This window comes from Oxyura jamaicensis, chromosome 2 (genome assembly GCF_011077185.1).
Source record: "Oxyura jamaicensis isolate SHBP4307 breed ruddy duck chromosome 2, BPBGC_Ojam_1.0, whole genome shotgun sequence".
NCBI lineage: Eukaryota > Metazoa > Chordata > Aves > Anseriformes > Anatidae > Oxyura > Oxyura jamaicensis.
The window spans coordinates 86,810,422-86,832,622 of NC_048894.1; the positions used below are offsets into that span (position 1 = coordinate 86,810,422).

The 22,201-nt window shown below is 36.4% G+C and overlaps 1 protein-coding gene across 7 annotated transcripts in view; it reads right to left on the bottom strand.

The window, feature by feature from the left end:
- COBL (cordon-bleu WH2 repeat protein) overlaps positions 1–22,201 on the bottom strand; it is a 154,544-nt gene that overhangs the window by 65,085 nt on the left and 67,258 nt on the right. For all 7 annotated transcript variants that reach the window (XM_035317840.1, XM_035317844.1, XM_035317843.1 and 4 more), the window contains one exon: positions 8,003–8,197. In XM_035317840.1, the coding sequence (XP_035173731.1) occupies positions 8,003–8,197 (195 nt within the window). The remainder of the gene's footprint in view (positions 1–8,002; positions 8,198–22,201) is intronic.

Genomic DNA, 22,201 nt, shown 5'->3' on the forward strand with positions numbered 1-22,201 from the left:
TAATGCCAATTGCATCACACGTCCCCAGCCTTTTGATCTGGCATTGCACAGCAGTACAATGTACACTACAGAAAATAATATCCAAACTCTAATACAAAAATGAGGAAGAGAGAATGATTTAACAAGTTTTCTTAGGAGCTGTACCCACCTATAATCTTTAGTATTATATCCCACTGTAACCTCAAGAACTCTGGAAAGTAACGTTAGGGTTATTTTTAGACCATGACAGGACATCTCATACATCCTTGACTACCTGCTGACCTCTTAACATAAAAAGAGGATTTCTTCTTTATGCTTACATAACTTGGGCACCTGAAGATTTTTTTTTTTCTGAGCAAAAAGCATCTTTAACAAAGATTCAGTATCCCTGTCCTCATGACAAAATATTGCTGAGAGATAACACACATCGCCTGAGGGTTCGATCAAGTCTGCTGCTAACACCATTGAAGATTATGATCTAGTAGTCATGATGTCCTGTGTTAATAAACAAAGACTAAGGATCTTTAAAAATAACATGCACCATTCACATTTCAGGCCTTCTTAATACACAAAAAGAAAACTATACCAGAACAAACAAAAAAGGGGTATAAAGCCAGTCACTAAATTCCTCTTATTCAACAATTAAAAAACAAACAAACAAAAACTAAAAAGTCAAGTGTTTTCCCTCCTCTTTTAGAAGAAATCTTGCTTTCATATCCTCAGGGAGCTTACAGAAAATTGAGAAGTGATCTACAAGATGCAATATTTTGTAGAACTAAAGGACACATTTTGAAAAACAGCTTTTTCCTGCAGCAGAAACTGATTCATTGCATCCTTCCTCAGAATGTGAGAAAAAGTATCTGTTATTCTCAAGGGAGACTTCTGGATGCTCCACATACAAAAAAAAAAAAAAAAAAAAAAACAAAAACAAAAAACATACACACAAAAATCCATAAAAAAGCAGAAAAAAAAACCTCACCACAGAACCCCCCCACCCACCACCACCTAAAAAACCCAACCACATTCACAGAACACTTAAGGGGAAAGGAAATGTGTCATAAGAGAAAGGTTGAGAAGACCTCACCCAGAAGACCTCTGAGTCAAAAGAAACCTCCCTTCCTCTCTGAAAGATGATAAAAAAAACAAGCACTCATATCTTGTTGACTTCTAGCAGACATTTCTGGCTTAGGTGTAACCTATGGAAGGGAGATAACTGATCTGAGTCCACCCACCCTTTTGTTGAATTATGGGCTCCTTATTAACAAAGAATGCAACTGTCAGATGATCTCTACCATGAACTGCTCATTACCTTTCACTTTATGTAGAAATACAGAAAAAGATGGAATTTAAAAGGGAAGCAAATACCCGCAGCAGAATCCTATTCTGCTGCATTACAAAAAAACAAGCTCTCCTCGTCCCCCAGATATGCATGAGTATAATCATTTGTGCAAAAGTAGGATTGACCAGCTTGGTAAATCTAAACAGATCTGAAATTCTGCACCTTGGGACACAGAGCTCTGGTTAAGAGTGGGGTTTGCACGGCAATGAACTGGAGCAGATGCACAAAGGAGGAGGTGGAAAGAGTGCTCAGGAAGGCTTCAGGATGCCTGACCTACTCAGGAAGAGTGGTCAGGCATCGGAACGGGTTGCCCAGGGAGGTGATGAGGTCACAGTCCCTGGGGGTATTCAAGGAAAGGTTGGACCTGGTGCTTAAGGACACGGTTTAGTGAGTGACCAGATGATCTTGGAGGTCTTTTCAAAACTTAATGATTCCATGATTCTATTACAGTAAACTGGTCAGAACAGGGTGCTGATAGAGACCATTGCAGCAGATGCTAACTGAGAAGGTTTTAGACACCTGCCTCAGCTCTGCAGATATTCACAGTAGTTTTTCTTGTTCGGTTGTGATTCCATCCCTCAATTTCACTACAATTGCAATACCTGCTGGTATCATGACTCTCCTTTAAAATGATGCTTCTGACAGACCAAGAAAACCTGTCAGAAAAAAAGGCACAAACACAAGTAGGAACATCCACACAAATATAGGCTCTTTGCTAAGCACTCAGCTGTTTCTTAGAAGTGAGGCCAACTGAGGGAGTATTATTATTATTTTAAATGTCAAACTGATACAGAGCATCTAGTGACAAAGCAGATTCAAGAAACTTTAACCCATGTGGCAAACAGAGAGCTGAAACGATGGCCTCTTTACCAAAAGAGCTGCACGTACTATGAATGTACTTTACTCTTCACTGTCCTACAGCATTGGTATCCATTGCTCTAGGGTCTAATTTGCAGCCCTATGGAAATACGTCACTTTGAAAACCTGATGTGAACAGCAGTAACAGTGTGATTTCATACCAATCAAGATTATCCCTGCAGTCAGCACACCACAAATCTTGTGCCCTTAGATAATGAAGATGTAAGGCTGGAGAGCGGTAATCACTTAGTGGAAATGAGCATGAAAGATATCTGCTAAAAATCAGAGTATGCTGGGTGGACGCGAATGGCAGAAACGCTTGCTTTGCTCAGGTTTTTCTATTAACAATCTCAATTTAAACTTCTTTGCCGACAGAAGGTGGCATAGTGAAGAATAATATGATAATAAAATCACAGTGTCCAGATACCGAGTTGCTGAGCAACCAGACGTAGCTTCTGACATCTTAAAAGTTCAGCAAACGTCAAGCTACAAACTCAGCTTCCTAATTATGGACAGCAAAGCTAACCATTTCTGAAAATCTTGGCCACTCTTTTAAATATATTTTACTTCTAAGGAAGATAATGAGTCATATTTCCAAATGGCTCCCAAGTTCACCCCTGTGGCATACTCACATGTACACTGGACTTTAGAGAAATGCAAATTCAGGGACTGATTCTGGAAATCCAGGTGAGTGTATGGTTTTACCATTCTTTGAACAAATTTCCTATGTTAATTATGATTTCAGCAGAATTTTATTCATATATTTCCTTCACTGCCTTCCCTTTATTTTTACTACTTGAACATTATTTTGTGGTTCTCACTGGCAGTATCAATAGCATGTATGTTTTCACTACATGTTTACTCCCATGTGCAGTGTGATTTGGAGTATTCCAGGGTTGCCTGCAAATGGACATAAATTCAATGGCTTTCAACACATTTAATTCCATTAGCATATCCTGTCCTTCGGACACGCTCTTAATGTGCTCCATAAAGCAGATGGGACGCACCTTTCACTAACTGATATATTCTGTTTATATTGGTTTATATATAAAAGGACAACAAGTAGTACTGTAGCACAACTTCTCCCATGAGAAAGGTGTCGTTACCATAGGCATGACAATGCTACTCAGAGCCTAGGATGCCTAACCCAGGGGCCTGCCAGCTCAGTGGCACTTCTCTCATGGAGTGGTGGTGGAAAATAAACTCTTGGAAGCACAAGATGCACTGGAGCAGATGAACACAAGCCACGGGAGGCTGCTGTCTCCCACAAGAGTACAGAAACATTTTAAAAGAAAAAAAGAAAAAAAGAAAACAACAAGAAGAACAAAACACCCTTGTGTGGTTGTCAGTAGAATTTTTTAACTAAGATGGTAAAAATAACTTTTCCTCTGCATTTGCATATTTTTAGTTTTCTTAATTTAATAAAAGATGTACAGAAAATTTTGAAAGTATCTACTCCAAATATACAAGAAATTTAGCAAATTTTTAACACGAGTACTTTTTTTTCTCCAGGGAAGATACAAAAATCTCACTTATATTTGTTGATGTTAAAACTATCGCGTTAAAGCTGATCTTCTCATTTTGACACAAAAAAGGTCAAAAATAAACTGGAGGTAGGGAGAACAAAAACCTGCCAGAAATGCTCTGAGTAAGCCTGTGATTCTCTTTGGCTGCAATATTCCTTTTTATTCGCAAGAGCAAGCCTCTTCAATAAGCTATTCTTGGTGAGAAAATATCACCTTTGATAAAACACTGTGGGCAAGTGGTCTCTTCTAAAGGTATGGCCTCGAGCAAGAATGATGAGTCAACAACTGTCCTCAGCAATCCAAACTGAGATCTACATGGAGAAGAAAGGTACATAAGAAGCAAGGCAAACTCCACAGCATGTCACATACATTTGTTTGCAGCAACATCCAGGAAATCATATCAACATGGAAAAAACATGAAAAATTATTTTTTGGTGCCTTCTGAAAACGTGAGGCCAGTTCTTCACCTGCACTAGGAGCAAAGATGCAATTTTAAATTGAACCCACTGTCTTGCCATATTGCAACTAAAATTAAAAACTACAAAACAAATGCTAGAATATTTATGTCTGCTATATTGCCCCATTCTTCATTCAGTACAGGAATTTGACTGGCTAATAACAAATCCCAGATGCCTCCCATTACATCTACATATTATATGAAAGTGCTTCTGTTCTGAAAATCACAGCAGCTAAAACAGCACATGGCTCCTTTATCACAGTCTACAAATTGCATTTCTGGCTTCTGGAGTTGACATTAGAGCTATTAAAAAGATGGAGGCACTGAAGAGCCCTCTTCTAATTCTGATGTTGTCTCCAAAAAGCCTCATGATTTTACTCTGAATAAACCACTCAATTTCATAGAAAAGGCTCATAGAAAGCCCCTGAGGCCTAATTTATCATCTCCCCTCACTCTAATTTCTGTACTTTTCCATACACACTGAAAATAAAAAGTAATTATTCCCATAAACTTATTTGCCAGTGCACATTAGTCTTGACCTCCAAAAGACTTAAATACTCAATTCTCCAATTCTTCCAAGAAATGACCCAAACCACACTTTTTCTCTTAAAGAGAGGCCAGTGAATAAGCCCCTGAGATGTGCTTAATTCTGTCAGACTTCATATGTGGCTTCTCTCCATGTGCTCTATAATGGAATACTCATACAGATGTTCCCTTATGTGTTTTGTCTATGTAGCACACGCTTTTTGGCCTGGGAACCCAGTTTTTAATATGCCTACAATAAGGTGGCCCAAAATTTTGCTAGCACATCCTTTAAAATTCTGTAACAATTTGCAAAAGAGTGCAAAGAGTTTCCTTTTTTTTTTTTTTTGCTCACTCCACCACTCCACATTCTTTTCTACTCTATACGTCTGAACACTGTTAATGGTAAAACAGTGATATCTGAACAGTGTTAAGATAAAATGTTACTACCATACCTTGCTCTTTTAAAAAATATTTTCTCAATGGGCATCTCATTATTCTAAATTGCATCACCTAGGAGATGTTTACAAAAAGGGGGAAAAAGTCTCCAGGGAAGAAAACCGTAAACTCCTTTCTTTGACTCTGCATTCCTTTGTAAACTACTTCGCGTATGCACAGCACACCCTGAAACATCGCTCAATTGCACTCCAAACTGAAATAAATACTTGCTAGAAGAGATTGAATACAGTTACAGAGGAAATACTACCTCTCAATAGACATGGAAATAGGAAGACTAGAAACAGACTAGGAAAACTAATGATGCTGCAGTAAAAAGTAATTAAAGTTACTGCATGGGCCTTACCCTCAAGGAGGTAAATTACTGTAAGAAACAAATGTTGCACTATGGTAAAATTACATTGCAATGATCCACCTAACCAGGAAAAAAACAAGCAGAGAAAATGTAAATTTAGAAGTTTAAACATCCTTTCCTAAACAAAGAAATTTCTTATTACAATTACTAGGTAGGGAGATTACATGTATACTCCCAAAGCATTATCTATGCTGTGAAGAAAACAGAATGCCCTAGAGCTTAACAATGGGTTAAAAATAATGGGTTTGTTAGGTTGGAAAGTCAAATTACGTGTATCCGCAACAGCTCCATTATTTGCTTTTCTGTGCAACTTTATGGAAGGAGATAGTTTAAAAAGAAAAGTCCTTCTGAAAGTTCAGAATACTACTGTTTTAATTTTCTATTAATGTGCTAGCTTCACTGGAAATAAACATGTTCCACTTTTGCAGGATCTTCCTGTTAGTAACAGTTGCACATAAATAAAGTTTTCTAAACAAACATCTTATCTTTTTATGGAAGGAAGTCCATTAATAAGGAATTGACGTCCTTCCCTGAAAAAAAAAAAATCAGTGCTAATTCTTTCCCATAAACTAAAGAAATAAACTTACACCCTGAGATTTTTTACTCTATTTTCACAGCAAACTGGATAGTCTGCACGTAGATAAAATAGAACTGTTTGGGTTTTCATGTAAACAATATTCCTGTTGCTACCTTGCCACAGAATACAGAATAACTAATCTCTTCCCTCAGTTTTTGATTGCTTCATTTCAACTCCACTCATTCCCATTTGAACCACAGCCTGTGAGCCACTTTCAATCTGGGAGCTTCAGAAGCACATAATAATTGTTTAATATTTTGACATGGGCAACTATTTTCAGAAAGACTTCCTTTACCCAACAAATGCAGGCAAGCTAACTCTAGCAACTGTGCCCATTATATACCGTACTCTTCAATAGTTTTGTCAGCTCCACAAAACACTTCTATTGACTAAAATTTGTTTTGCTATGGAATATCCTCTGATGCAGCCTTCATCTCTTTCCTTTCATCAAAACAGCTTTTCCTTTAGACTATGAGAATCTGAAGTTGCCACTGTACTCTATGCTACTTTTGACAAATTAACACTTTTTTTTTTTTTTCTAATGGATTCAGACAGCCAGCACTTCCATCTATTTGCAACAATGCTGATGCCAAAATGTTTAATAAGAGTTTAGCTTCTCACTGTTTTTGTCTAAAACAATTTAAAATGTCAATGCCACAATGGATGGAGATCAGCCTAAGAGAATGGTAGAGTAACACAGTGTGTGATGACTATACTTGTATAAACTTAGTATTTTTATTGAACACATTGAACATTTAACTCCAGGGGACACAAGAAACCTCATCACATTAACTACAGTGGGAATTTCAAAAGGATTTTTTAAAAAAAAATGGTGCACCAAATATTGGAAAGTAATGTAATCGTTTCTCTTGAGCTGCATCTAGAGATGAGTGTTCTACCAATGGCACCTATCTGTATTTTGAAAGTTGAAGCACGGTCATGTCCCACCCATCATGCTTTTGCCTGTCTTAAGAATGGGAAAGTGAAAGCTGATAATCTGCTACAAAGTTCATGCATCAACTTTGCTTACACAATGCCTCATTGGAAAAGGCACTGAAGGTATGTTTAACGCAAGTAAACAGAAGAGTGACAGGGAGTAAGACTGAGCACTAGACTCCTCCTCATCAGCTACAATGACCTCAAACATTCCTCCTTGACTTCATTTTGGACTAATAGAGTTCACTTTCCAAAAATAAATCTGCTACAGATATGACAAGCCCTAAGCAAATAGAACGAGTCCACATTAAATGACCTTTAAGGTCAGTTGGTTCCTTGCATTTTATTTGACATCCGTATCTAGTTTTATGCAGTGACTATTAAAGTTTACATTTAGACTATAACGCTTTTGTTGATGGTGGAAGCAGAAGTCTTAATGTGATTGTGCATGTTTAGTAACACTTTTCTGCTTTAATTCCGTTTTTTTCAGATGGTTAGGTCCTTAAAAAGGTTTTTCGTCTCAATTTGTGTTTAATTCAGCTGATTGTTGACATTGAACCTTTTTAAAGGGAAAACAGAACACCACTTTAACAAATCTCATGGCACAACTGGGAAAGCAGGGTAGATCTTCTAGTATCCAGCACAGGAAACAAGCCAATAAAGCTATCTAGTCCTCCTGTGTTAACTACCAGCTTTTCTATCTTCTTCTTCCTCCTCCTTCTTTTATTATAATAATGCTTCACAAAACTTTTCTCTCTCAGAAGAACTCTTGATAGTGGGAAAAGCTTGGGGAGGTCTCAAGAGAGCTCAATAAAATATGTACAAACTCCAAAACTTTTGCTAATTTTATTTGGTAAGATTAATAGTTTCAGTGCTGTGAAGACCTGATGCAGTTAGCGGCTAACCAACAGATCTGTGAATGACTGCAGCTCTGATGAATGAACTGAGGGCAGTCAGCACATTCATCAAAGAAGCTGATTTCTGTGGTTTCAGTTACCTGTACTGCTGTCTTTTCCTGTCCGCTCATCTCCATGTTCTGCAACGGAGGTGTCACAACTGGTGGAGGAGGTGCTCTGCGCTTTTTCACTTCTGGGTTTGCTGTCATTCCTGAGATGTTACCAAGGGACAGCGATGGACCAAGGCTACTGGAACGAGAATTCACCGAAGGAGAGTTTGGTGCCGTGGAAAAACCCTGTAAGTGGATTAACATCTTGGATTAACATCACTTTTTAAAAACAATGGGAAAGAACGAAGAAAAACAAGACACATCTGGTTACCGTTTAAACAATGATATGAATAGTCATGTACGTTCCTCTGCCAAACTTGCTGAATTGCAAACTGTAACTTTTGGACACTTCTAAAGGTCAACTAGAACAAAGCTTACAGGCAGAATTAGTAAATCAGAAGGCACTATGAGCACCTAATGTTGTTTAACAATACTAATGACAGGAACACTACTGCTGTTTGCTATTTAAAATATAAGCTTAAATTACACGTAGTACACATTTCTGAAAGCAAGATTTACTCTCAAGTGAGAACACACTATTAATCAGATGCTGGCTGTATACCAGGCTTGTCCAATTTGTTGTCGATGTGCTTGATTTACCTGAGACTTCTCTGCAGATTTACAGAAGAAAAATTCTGCTACCATAAAATTATTTCAAATTCACATGAACAATGAAGCAAAAGTATTTACAATCTGCTAAAACCAACCAATGAATCTGGTCAAAAGAAGTCCCACTGACAGGCATCACTCTGGATTTAAACAGGCCCAGATGAAAGGAGAAGCTGAAACTATCTCACTAATTCCTTAATATTAAAAATTACTTAGGCTCAAAACTTAAATAAATCAATGGAAAAATTTCACTGATTTCTGAACCAGACCTTCCTACATTTTTGTATTAATATACAATCAGAAATACATACAGTCATACAGTAGTAAATTCGCCAATAAAAACGGACTAGGAAACATGATTACTTGAAAATGTGCGTTTTTATTTTAGTTTGGACACTTGAAATTCAATTTATTTGCATTTTTGAATCTGCTAATGATGATCTTGCAAATACATTTCCCTCAAAACCTGTTAGGTCCCTTTTGCTATTTATATTAAGCAAAGCTTCCATGCTAACATTACTTTTTAATTAAGTTATGAGACAGTTGTTTCTTCTCAGAAATGGCTTCTGTGAAATCATTACTGATACCAATCCACTATGAGTTGGAGCGAGATATCTACTCTGGAAGCGAAGGTTGATGACCATGGTTGATAATGCTGTTCTTATCACAGCAGAACATGCTGCTGCATGTGCAAAACTCACCCATCCAGGATGTCAAGCTCTCAGGTGAAATTTTGTCCAAGACCACACAATACATACTAGCAGGAAACTAAAGACCACCACAAATCTCATCACTTTCCAAATAAAAGAGGCTGTTCTTTGAACCTAATTTCTCCAGTGGTGGAGATGCTCTCCCTCAATTTATGACTGATTCACTATTGTGTGGATATGCATGAGACAGTAGGATAATTCCTTTCTACAGGTGTCAAGAGCAATCTTAGATAAAAAATAAAAACATGGGGCATCTAACTTAAAAAGACAATTCATTTAATTTGAGCACTGTTGAGGAAGCACTCATGAAGCATGAAGAGCTAAAATATATAGCATCTCAAAAAAATACACATATAATACAGGTTCCTGACTGCATTGTAAGGGTCAATGTTTTGTAGACTCCTATGAAAGCAACTGAAAATGGTAATCCAGATAACAAATTGTTTTGTGTCCTGACCTGCATGTGATAACTACCACTCACTTAAAACTATTAGCTGGACTTTTTGGTTATCTTTTACTTTGCACACTGCACAGACTTCACAATATTTAGCACAAACAATGCATAGTACCAGCCTCCTCTGATCACCTGTAGTTTTACTAAAGGATTAGAGCAGTATTTGCCACATCTTTTTCATGACTAATTTATTTGAACTGACTAGTCAGTATTTTTACTTTTCTAGCAAATGAACAAAAAAGCTCTAATTTGAAGGCACGGTTTAAAAGACCTGGTCTAACCTTAAAAAGATTACACAATTGCTCCTACATCTCAGACAATGGGAATAATAATGACCTAATGTAAAACCTAGTAAGTTTTAAGTTGATCTCAGTGCATATTGTACCTGGTTCTATTAAATAAACTTTGTTCACTCTTGAAGAAATGTTTGGGTTCACATGGTGTAATACACAGTAGTCTCCTTTTTCCCACACACTTAAAAAAGGACCGAACAAAAGGACCAAACAAAATAATTTTAAAGTTTATTCTACAGGCTATGCTTTGGTGACTGTTTTAATTCTTTGATTTTCCTTACTGTATTAAAAGGTTGAAAATTTTTGTTCATAGATTTACAGATATATAAAAACAATTAATAACCCTAAATCTTCCCTCCCAGCATTACAAATAGAATGTATTGATAAGAACATAGGATGTATTGAGATTTAAATTAATATCCCATTCAATTCTAACTCAGGGTCTTGTGGTTCCTTTTTCAGGCACTTTCAGATCACCATGAAGGAATACAGTCATGAATAACTAAACATTTTAACCTATTTTTCTAAAGCTTAAATTTCCTAAGAGAATACACAAGGAAAAAAAAAATGTAATAGTAATATGAAACTGTAAATAGTCTATAATAAAAAGACTTTATTGAGAGGAAAAAAAAAAAAATCTTGGAAATTCCTCTATGTTTTCATCACCCAGTCCAAACTTTATATCAAACCCTTTATTTACTGAGTGAGTGTTTCAAGAATGTTAATGTTGAGACTTTTCCTCTAAAATAAAAACATACTACATCTTCTAAGGGAATGGATTGAGAAAAACTACAAAGTAGTTTTGAAAACCCCATCTTCAGCAGTGAGAGCTCTGTCTAACTGGAGGTAGATCTTCAAGGTCTCCCACGAGTGGAGTTCTTTTCATTATCTTTAAGAGAAAAAAAGCAACATCTTTGGACATGAACCATTGACAAGTGTTTTTGGCATTCGTTTGGATTCATTTTTTGTTGTAAACCTGACCTAGATAGACAACACCTTACCCAGCTCTAAAATATTTTAGGTTGAGTTTGATGTATTGCAGCTTCTTTGCAAATCACCAGATTTTGGAGATTTAGCTTTTAGACAGGTTAGTAAGGCAACAATTAAGAGCATACAACATTAACTAAGTAAACTTGCAGGGAACTGATATGCACAAGTCATTTGCCCAAACTCCCTCTCAATTATTCTTGTTTTAATTTGTTATCGGTGGACCTATTTCACTGGGATTACTCAAATTATAGCAGCATAGGTGAGAGGAAAACCAAACTCAAGTGCAAGCATTGCAGCCAATATAGCTGTCTGAAGAATTCAGCCCATATCTCCTGTTTCATTTGATAACAACAGGCTACAGTTAATGTTCCATTCAGATTTGGCTCCTACAAGCTGTGTGTTTTGCATTGCAGAAAAAAAAAAAAAAAAAAGAACAAAGAAAAAACAATCAGGGCAATGAATTATATAAAGAGCTTTTCAAAATGTCTCCCGACTTGTAAAATCATAGTCTTTGCTAGACCACTGGTAATACGGACTTTGCCTGCCATTCTAACAACAATTAAGTAATGCAAACTAGCAAGAAAATAAACAGTTTCCTCTTCTTTTTTTTTTTTTTTTTTTCATATTACGCTGAAGCAAACAAACACAGATGGACATAGATAGGTCACCAGTAAACCTGGCCTCTAATTGAGCAAGTGTCTTGAACAGGTCCTAAACTACAACCCCAGACCAAAGTCCATTTCAGTTCCATGAAGCAGATGTTGAAGCAAGCAAGGAGCAGATGCAGAACCCACTATATGTCTTGATGTATACATTGTTTAGTGTTACACTTGCCATGGAGTTTCTTCCTGCTCCTTGAACTTCTGAAATATAAAGGACCTTCTTTTTTCTTAATGCATATGACTCTTTTGGGATAAGCAGGTTAGTTTCAGTGTTTTCCTTCCAGTTCTTCTAGTGAGAATTAACTTTCAAAGACCTTTTGGATGGTCAATAAAGTACTGTTTAAAACACAGAAGCACAAAGGCTTGGAGTAACCCGGTGACTTAGGCATACCAATCCCATTTTCAAAAGAATTCAACTTTCCACGAGACTATCAAAGCCCATAGCCCACTGAACTCAAGACAGATGATGAGCCTAAAGCAGAGGCCAGTCTGTGTTCCTAGACCATCACCCTACAATGCAATTATAAAATGCCTGTTGCAAACTACTTGCTTTTTAAGGATGAAGAGCAGCTCTCACATCTTACAGGTGCTTTTGAAAAAAATGAAGATCATAGTAATAAAATAATATAACTTTATTAAAATCCATTAAAATATAACAGTACTGTTGTGAGAATTCCATTTTACAAAAACAGGTACCTATAAAAAGGGAAGTCAGCTTATGTTTGTTTTCAAAAGATATCCCTGATATAAAACTGCCTTACCCAAAGCCCTGTTATTAGCATTTCCTTGATTTTCTGATGACACTAAGTGGCATTTAAAGGTCAGCAAGGAAGAGACTGCAGCTTGCCTGTGAGAGCGATCTGACTTCCCGTTCCCTGTCCACACCGGTCAATAAAAATTTTTCAAAATGTCAAGTTCTTTTCTTGTGAGGTTGCTATAGCCAGGGCTTTCTTCCGCAGCTCTCTGCCAAAACTCACATGTTTGAGCTCTCAGTCTTGTTATGCAATTTCCTTCTGAGAAGTTTTTAAACCAAAGGTAATCAGTTGGGTTGTTTTTTAGCATGTGATGTATGGGACGCATCAGCAGAAAGTTTTATTTTCCCCAAGAACAGAGACAAAAATAACAATACAATATCATAACAGAAATTATTTTGTTTATAATTATGCCCTGAGTAAATATGAAAAATAAGATCTAGAGCAGGCAGACAAATCCATCTACACAGTGACAAGAATATTTATGCCTGTTGGATGTTTAAACTCCATTAATGCAAACTCTTATTGATTTGCTGAATGATACCACAAGTGGTTACAACTGGCCATTTAAAATGCCAGACGTGTTATGTCAGATCTACTGCACAAATTAAAAGTCAATTTGCTTTCTTTAAGATGATACTGAAATTCCTTATACTAGCATTAAATTTGACAACACCAAAATCGAATCTAAGCTCCTGCTTCAAAACTGAAGTAAAATACTGTCATTGATGAGATTGTTTGGAGGCTTTTTTTTTTTTTTAAAAAAAAAAAAAAAAAAAAAAAAAACTGTGACCACTCAAATTTTCCTTTTTAACCGGCCACATTGAATATAATTTGAAGCACTATATCACTATGGTACTTGCATATAGCCTGCAGCCAGAAATGAAAAAAAAAAATCTTTTCTTGCTTTGATTTTTTCTTAATGTATTTTTATGCAATTTACTTTATGTTGGTTTATTATCTCATTCCCTGTTCATATTGGTAGGAAATAATCTGTTCACCTTTCATGACATTAAAAGAGAAAGGCAACTCAATTTTACTGCAGTAACTCATACGGGCATTATCATCTTGATTTTATATATCTGATGAGGCTTTCAAGGTCTTACTGTAAAAGCTTTGAGTTATGTTTTGAAGTCTATACAACTCCAACACTTCTGCAAGTTTATTTTAGAATCCAGACAGAAATTCCAGATCTTTAAGGCTACATGGTGGACATCTGAACTTACATAGCCAGAATCAGAAATGCTTAAAAACTTTCTCTCTCCTGTGCCCTTTCACTTCTCCCTTACCACATTTCTTCCATTTTTGTACCAAGTTTGTTAACCAGAAATCCTAGCAATGCCAGGTGCAAGGAGATCACCTACTTTACAAGGTCATCTACTCTATTTCCCAGCACTGAAGTAGCATAACCCAGCTGTCCCTGCAGAAGTTACTAAAACCTTCCTATGACACAGGTCCACACTACCCGCAATTACTCTGTTTTACTGGTTAACTATCCTCATAACATTTTTTTTTTCCTTGTACTTTAACTTCAATTTCCCTTCCAAGAAGTTTATCTGATTCCTTCTTGTCCTCACCTTAGTAAGGTCATTCAATGTAAAATATCCCAATGGCTCTAGAGCTACGAGTGCAACTGTGGTTTATGTTTACTTGCACCTCCTGTGGTGTCCAACCTCTTTGAAAGGGTAGAGAAAAACCTAGGTGATTGTTCTTTCAGTGTTTATACTATGAAATTTCCCACCTAGGAACAAGAAAAGAGGAAGCCTCCAGGAGAAAAGTTTTCAGAAACAGACTGAGGAAACTTAGAGTAGGCTGCTTGTGAATCTCTAATATTAAATAAGTGTGGATATTATCTTAAGCCCCATGCACTACACTGAGAACAAAAAGGGTGCCCAAGCAGAGAACTTCCAAGAACCTTTTTTCAGTTTTTGTTAACACTTTTTGTCTGTGTAGAAATCTTCAGAACTCCTTTGTTGTTTGGAAATCTGACAAGTATTGAATGAATATAGCAAAAATCACAAATAATTTCATTACTTTTTCATTAACAGTGAAATATTTGACTTTGATGCTTAGGAATATTATTTTTTAAATCAGATCATTAGTGGATTAGAAAACATGGACCGGGAATACATGCATTCCAACTAAACAGAAACTTGTCTAAATTTTTGGAAATGCAAAGATTAGATGCAGTAAAATCACACCTAACTGCTAGTATCAGCATCACCTACCACTACGAACTACCTCAGCATTCAGGCAGTCTCAGATCACAAATTTAATTGCAGTTCTCCAAAGGTGAATGAACTACTGTGGCACATATAAGGCAGTGGAATATACATCTATGAATTCAACAATGTATATATAATATTCAAGTACTTTGTTGAGATTGTCAATTTATATTTTTTCAAGATTTAATAATGGATGTGATTCCTCAGTATTTTGAGAATAGAAGCTTTCCCTGAAGTATGGCTCAATATAAGAATTTGCAATACAACCTGCTGACTCTTCTATTTTAGCACTGTACTGTAAAACCTCTGGTGATTTAAAGTTCAGTATATTTACTCCAAATAGTCTCTCCTGTTCCATTTTTCACTCTTCCGATTTTCCCATGCCCCACGACTCTTCATGCTTAACAACATTTTTGTCTACTCAAAACCACTCCTGTGTCAAAAGTAGCAAGACTTCATCTGAGAACGTCTCTCTGCTAGAATGAAGAAAAAGTCATATATCAAGGGAAACTGATGCAATGATTTCCTTCCATCAGGGCAGTACATGCAGATGAGGGAAGACAAGCTAACCTCATTTATGTTCTTGTGCTTGTATTACCTCTTCTGTTTAAGTGACAGTGTGCTACAAATACATATATATATATATATATATACATATATTAAAGGTACATCCCAGCAGAATAAACGCAAATAAACTTTTTCAACAGGGGAGGGTAGATGCTACATTTGCTAACTGGTGGGACAGAGGAAAGAAGGCAGAGCAACCTCTCAGCAATCTCAGAAGATGGGAGCAGGAACCATGCCTCCTGGTGCTAATGGGAAGACCTAAGTGTATGAATCAGTGTTTGGGAGGCACACAAGAAGTATTTGTGCCCTCTGATATCAATCCAGACACTTAAGTCACTGCAGTAACCAGCAAGCACACACCCTAGGGTCTTGTGAATCAGAGCTGAGGAACTTGGTAAAAAGAAAATATCTTTTGATTCAGAGCTCTTAGCATTGACAAGCCAACCTCAGTTCAGTGCAGTGAAAATGCACTTGCTACAGGTCTTTCTCATGCTCAGTTTGTTTAGTTTCTGCTACTGAGTGTCCTGTGAAGGATAAAAATCATTTTGTTGAAATCTGAAGCTCATTAGTCACAAATGAAAGAAACTTAGGTTGCTGAACATTCTCTTCTAAACAAATGTGATCGGTAAAACATGTAGGTGTATGTTCAGAAAAGCAAGCTTCATCTCATAACCACACAAGATGAGATATTTTCTACTTAATATTCCAGATATAAAGTACCTTCTGCCTTCCACCACATTCTCATCCAGAAATACAACTAAAAGTCTGTGAAACATAAAATTATTGGAAGATATTGCAACACTGGTATAAATCTAATGACATCCACGAAACAGCCACAAGCTTTAGCATGTGTGCATTACATGCATATCTAATCCCACAAAATGCCACGTTAAGATTAAGGTGACATACAGATCACAGAGAAATCAGACACATTTATGCACAAGCTCCCAGAACACGTCAAATTCCTTCACGCCCTTCTTGTGCTACGTACCTGATACCATCCAGCTAAATGCTTTTTATTTATTTATTTTTTCCTGGATGACAGATGTATTTTAAATAGCTCTACAGTGTAAATATTCTTGGTGTTATTTTGGATATGTAAATCCCAGTGAGACAAAAACCATCATTAACATAGCACAAATAACCACTTCTGCACTGTCTATTTTCTGTGCAATATGGTAGTTTAATACAAAGTTTACTGCCCACCACTCTGGCGGGAGGTCGGACTGCAGGCTGCAGAAGTGAATTTGCAAGTCAAGCTGAACCACAGGTGACAGCGTGATGCTGGCAGGTGCTTAGAATAAGGTTTCCTTGTATTTCATACAAATGTGAAACATTTGATCTCGTCTTTCAGAAATGCATCGACAATTTTGTGCCTTATTTATTAGAATGCTTTTTTTTTTTTCTTTTTTTTTTAAATATATTGTTTGCGGAAATTACCAGAATCAATTTATATATAAAATGCACCCTCTCAGGGCTGATTTACATCTTTCTGGTTAGACTGCTAAAAACTCGTCTTCCACAAGTCCAACACTTTCTGTCACAACACATTGTCAAAATGCATCAGCCGATAAAAAAAGACCATATTTTGAAATATATATTTTTCATAACTGTCAGAAATATGAATATGTAAAGGCAATATGGAGAAAAAGATTAAATTCAAAATATTATCACAAGGGAACAGCTAACAAAATAGTCAGCAAATTCAGCTACTCACATTATTTATCATTTTTTGGATAGCTGCATGCATATAAACTAAATAACTGTATCATTATGATAGGTACATGACAAGAAGAAAAAAAATTTGCCATGTAATATGCCAGGTCATTAAAAAAAAAAAAGGAAATGACCTGTGAAGAAAAGGAAAGGTTTATCCAAGATAAAATGTCTCATCAAATAGGGATGGAAGATGGACTTGCACTGAGAGATGCGGAAGAAGCTCTGTGAATTATACAAAGAATTGGGGAAAAAAAAAATGGAAAACACCACAAGTCTCTTTTGGCTATCTGTCCAAGTTGTTCAAAAGGAGGAGAGGAAGAAGTATGAAAGAAAACAGGAAGAAGTAGGGAGAAACAGGACAGCAACAAAAAGATGGTAATCGTGGATAAAAAATGAAGTGGGTATGTTCACCAGATTTAACCAGAGAGGAAACCCTTGCAGAAATTCAAACACAATAATCTGGAAAAGGAAAGGAGCAAAGCAAAGAGCAGAAGACTTCAGAAAATGTGATGATAGAGTACTGGCTCATATCCTGGAGAAGGAACAATGAACTCAGGAGATTATGCACAACAGAAAACATATTCTGCAAGAAATCTCAATGATTGTTCATATGTTAGTCCAGAAAGATGGCCATGTTAATGCTCAGTTGTTGACATGAGAATGGTGGTGATAGGAAAATCACATGAACAGAACTCAAACTGGTAAAGATTCAGCACTGAAAAGAAGAGGGAAGGGGATGAAAATATGGATTTGTGAGTATGTAATAACTATTCCTGTGCTAGGAATTTAATGCATACAGACACGCAATGAGGCAGATTGGAAGAAAATAACCAAAGAAACATCTTAAGACCAACCAAAAGATGTCTAGAAGTCAATGACAGACACTAATGGAAAAGTACGTTTTAAATAAAGTGAAGAAGTGAGAATTACAGAGGAAAATTCACATGGATTCTAACATTTAGTTCAATCTCCGTATAAAAAGGAGACAAAAATATCACAGCAGAAGGGAAACAAAAAGGAAAGAACATTTAAAAAGAGTCTGTTTACACTTGGCCATGGGAAGGCCATTAATAAATCTAGTGAGAACAATCTTGGAAGAACGAAGATGGAAAAAGCCAAATTTTTCTAAGTCTGAAAAGGCTGCTTTCCCCTTTCAGTTACACTTTTGCATTATTTAAAAATAGATGAGCTCAACCAAATAGTGAAGCACAACCAAGCCAAAAATCAAAATCTGTCTTTATTAATGGTCTGGCAAAAGACTCCAGGAAAAGGGGAGTTCAAAAGGTCAAAGACCAACAACAGCAAAAAAGACATTTTTGTAATTTCCACTCGTGTTAAGCATTCATCAATCATAAATAACCACAAAAAGGATCAGAGGTCCTGAGCAAAATTAATTCATCATTGCAGTAAGAGGTTATTTTTTCTAGGCTCAGTGATTCTTTTAAATCAGTCAGCCAATGTGATCAGTCCATGGAAGATATAAGCTGCCATATTTGTGATATATGTCTTTATAAAATTCAAAGTATTTTGAAAAAGTACCAAGAAGAACTTCCACTGCAATAAATTCTTTTAACATATAGGGGCTAGAGTTGAACATCTTCAGTATATTTTCATTGTAGATATGCCAATGTATACTGGAGGAGGAGATGGAAATTCCACTTAAAACATACAATTCAAAAAATATCTGCTCTAATGCCGGTATAGCCAAATCTTATGGGGACTAAGAATATGGATAAATCCTGGCATGAGTTTTTTGTGTGTTTATTTGTTTAGTTTCAAATAAATAATTTCCATTTTTTATCAAAAGTATTTTTACTCCAGGTAAATTAAAATGTGTTCCCTCCCCCATTTTAATGGAAGTGGTGCCCCCTTCAGCAAATTTTACAGAGACAAAGAACATTAACAACCGATCCTCAACATCTTCCAGGACTGCTGATCTTGTGACACATATGAGTTTTGGCCTCTGAAAATCATTGCTTGGTAAAAATAGTATAGCTGTTGATGAATGGAGAAAATCTGTACTGAAATTCAAAGGGAAATTTCCACTGAGATCTAGAGAACTTCTCTAAAGTCAAAGAAGTTACTCTGATTTACTCCAGCTCAGGGAACTGGCTTCCAGTTCCAGTCCCTGTAGTCCAATTCCCACACAAATACTTTGTTAATTTAGAATGAGGTTGTGCAACTACTTTTCCCTTTGAAGTCTATGGTAACTGTAGGTGTTTAGCTAGAGGGAGACAAATAAAATCATCCAACTGTCAAAGCAAGTTTTCAAAAAGGAAGCTTTACATTTTTTTTAATGATAAAACTGCCAAAAATATTACTCCAAAACGTGAAATCTCTGAAGATTTTAAAACATATTAGAAGAACAAATCAGCTTCTGAACTCTGAATTTAGTGCGTATCTTAACAGAAATCCTAATTACAGAGTCACTAAGAGGACTCTAGCAACATGAATCAGATGTCGACAGCCAGGAATTTTACTGTTTTAATTAGCCTTTTCAATTGTCTGTGTGCACGCGTGTGTGTACATAACCTGTGTGTGTGTATGCATGTATATACATACATGCACGGGTATGTACACACAAATTTTATTGCTTCAATTAGCTCTTTCAAATGTCTGTATATGTGTTTATGTGTGCATGTGCACATACTCAGATACAAAGAGCACAACGTCTTGAGACCTAAACCTTAAAGGGGAGCCAAAGCCAGCCCCCAGACTGTATCTTCAGTTTCCATGCTGAGCATTTCTGGCAGCAAGTAAAGGCACTGAAGCAGACCAGCCTTTTTTTAAGGAGATATGACAGCTTGCTGCTGAAGACAAAGACAAAAAACAAATTCACCCAAGTTCATGCACGCTATGCTCACAGTTCAATGCTCAGGTATTGATGTCAATATATCATTTTGATTTACAACAGCTGAATATTTGGTCCCAGATTAACCATGGTGGTCAGGAAATAAGAATATAGGGGTGAAGAGAAGGTATAGAGACAACATTTTGTGGCTGGACAATGGAGAGCACAGATCCAGGTGATACGCACATCCATCTTGTTTCATCATACTATAGATTAATACCTAGATAAATTAAGCTTGTCCCGTTAGAGTTGAAACATTTAGGTAGAAAATATACACACACTCTGAAAAAGTCAGAAGTATCTAAAAGTCAAAAGTCATTTCAGGATCTAAGTCTTGCAAAAGCAAGAAATTTAGATCTAAAGATCCTCTCCATTCTGGAGGATTCTCCAAAGTCTACTCCCTTTAGAGAATAATCAAAATCTGCAACATGCTGGCAAAAATCACACAAATTCAGTAACTGGGCACAGAAGAACAGGTTAAGAACGAAGAAGTAGATCCATTTTTGAATTTTCTTAGCATCTTATTCAAACATGAATTCAAATAATTTTGGCCTTTTATTTCTTCTTATTGTAAGCATTCATTATTATAGTTTTAATGCTGACTTTTAATGTCTATGTCAGCCCACTTCTAAATAAAAGTCAAGCTAGAATATAGGATACTGCAAAATGACTGGAAATACAGCTGTGGTGGAGCTCAAGCTACTTCAGCTTTTCCCACTTACCCACTTTTATGTATATCATTTCATATTTTATCTTCCTTTGCAGAATACTATGGCCAACTGTGCTTTTCCAAGTCTATAAATTCAGTACAATTTTCCTCATGGCTCCAGAGCCTAACTTTTGATAGTCCTAAAAGACCAAATTACCCACTGCATATAGCCTTGTTTCCTACACGGATTTAGTGTGAAATACTAAGAAATTAAAGCACTCTGATTTACATGTTCACATTGATTGGAGTATTCCAAGCCATCTGAGTGCACTCCCCATGAAGGAGCTGTGGTAGAAATTTTTCAAGTTCAGAAATTTAAGTGACACTGAAGTTAAAATCTGTGGAAACAGATACAGCATATACCTACACTTGGACTTTCACCAGCACTGGGACAATTACCTCTTAAAAAAGTAGTGCTGAGAACTTTGCTTACTTTTCTGGGTATGCACTTCTTCAGATAGCAAAGAAAAACTTGCTTTTGCAACAAATTATTGGTTGGGGAAAGCCACTCCTTCCTTCGCCACTGTTTGCAATTCATCTTCTGCAAGACTTAACTTGTTTACTTTGAGATTTTCTCCCTCCCCAGTGGGAAAATGTTCTATAAATTAAGCAACTTCAAGGGGTTTATCTGTGTCAACTGTCCATCAAAAAGGAGCTAAGTTCTTATGTTTTCAAAGAGGACAGTGAAATTGCCAGCAGATCTTTCTCCATACAAAAGAGAATCTAAAGTAGCAGAAGAAAGAATGATTTTAAAATGGCCTAGTGTAGATAATGGCTAACAGCTTGTAAAAGACATGGTCTGAAGCCAATTGAAACCAGCAGGAATTTTTCCACTGGCTCTAGTGAGTTCTGCATCAAGTCTCCAATGGTCACTCTAACTTTACGATGCCAGGAGACAGTAACAATGTGACCTAAACTATGCTACCCCTTCTCCAGGATATCTTTTTCTTCAGTATATTCCCAATCTCAACGAAAATGATAACAATGCCAGAATAGAAACCACAGCTCTTATTTTTTAAACACAAAATTTGACTACAGATACTGATACTTTAGTCTCTACTGCTAAAGAAATGAAGAAATTAAAACCACTTCCAAAAATACATTCATTAATCGAATCACAACCAGTTGGCAAAGAGTTGTATTAGACGTGTTACCAAAATGTATGTTAGGAACAAAAAGCCTAAGGAAAGAGCATATGATTAGACACACTGATGTATAGCCTAGCTGTGTAACTATTTAGAGCGGGTTTAAAACAGCAAGCACCCCTAGCCCCTCACCCCAGATGATGTTAAACAGCATATGAACAAATTACTACAAAGCTAACAGACCCTATACTACCTTCACCCTCAGCATGATGCTTTCTTTTGATTTAATATTCAGCCACAGGAAATTAAAAGTAGGATAATATATTAAGACAGTTCACAATCCAAAGCAAAAGCACTGTGAAGTCCTGAATCCTTTTTTTTTTTTTTTTTTTTTTTTTTTTTCCACAGGCACAGAAGGGTTTTTTCTTTAATTCAAACAGGTTGCATTTAATATTTTCTCCCCAAACATATATATATATATATATATATATATATATTTGGTGGTGGTTGGGGCAGCTTTGGAAAGGCATGTTGCTTTTAATTAACTACTAGTTAATGACTTTG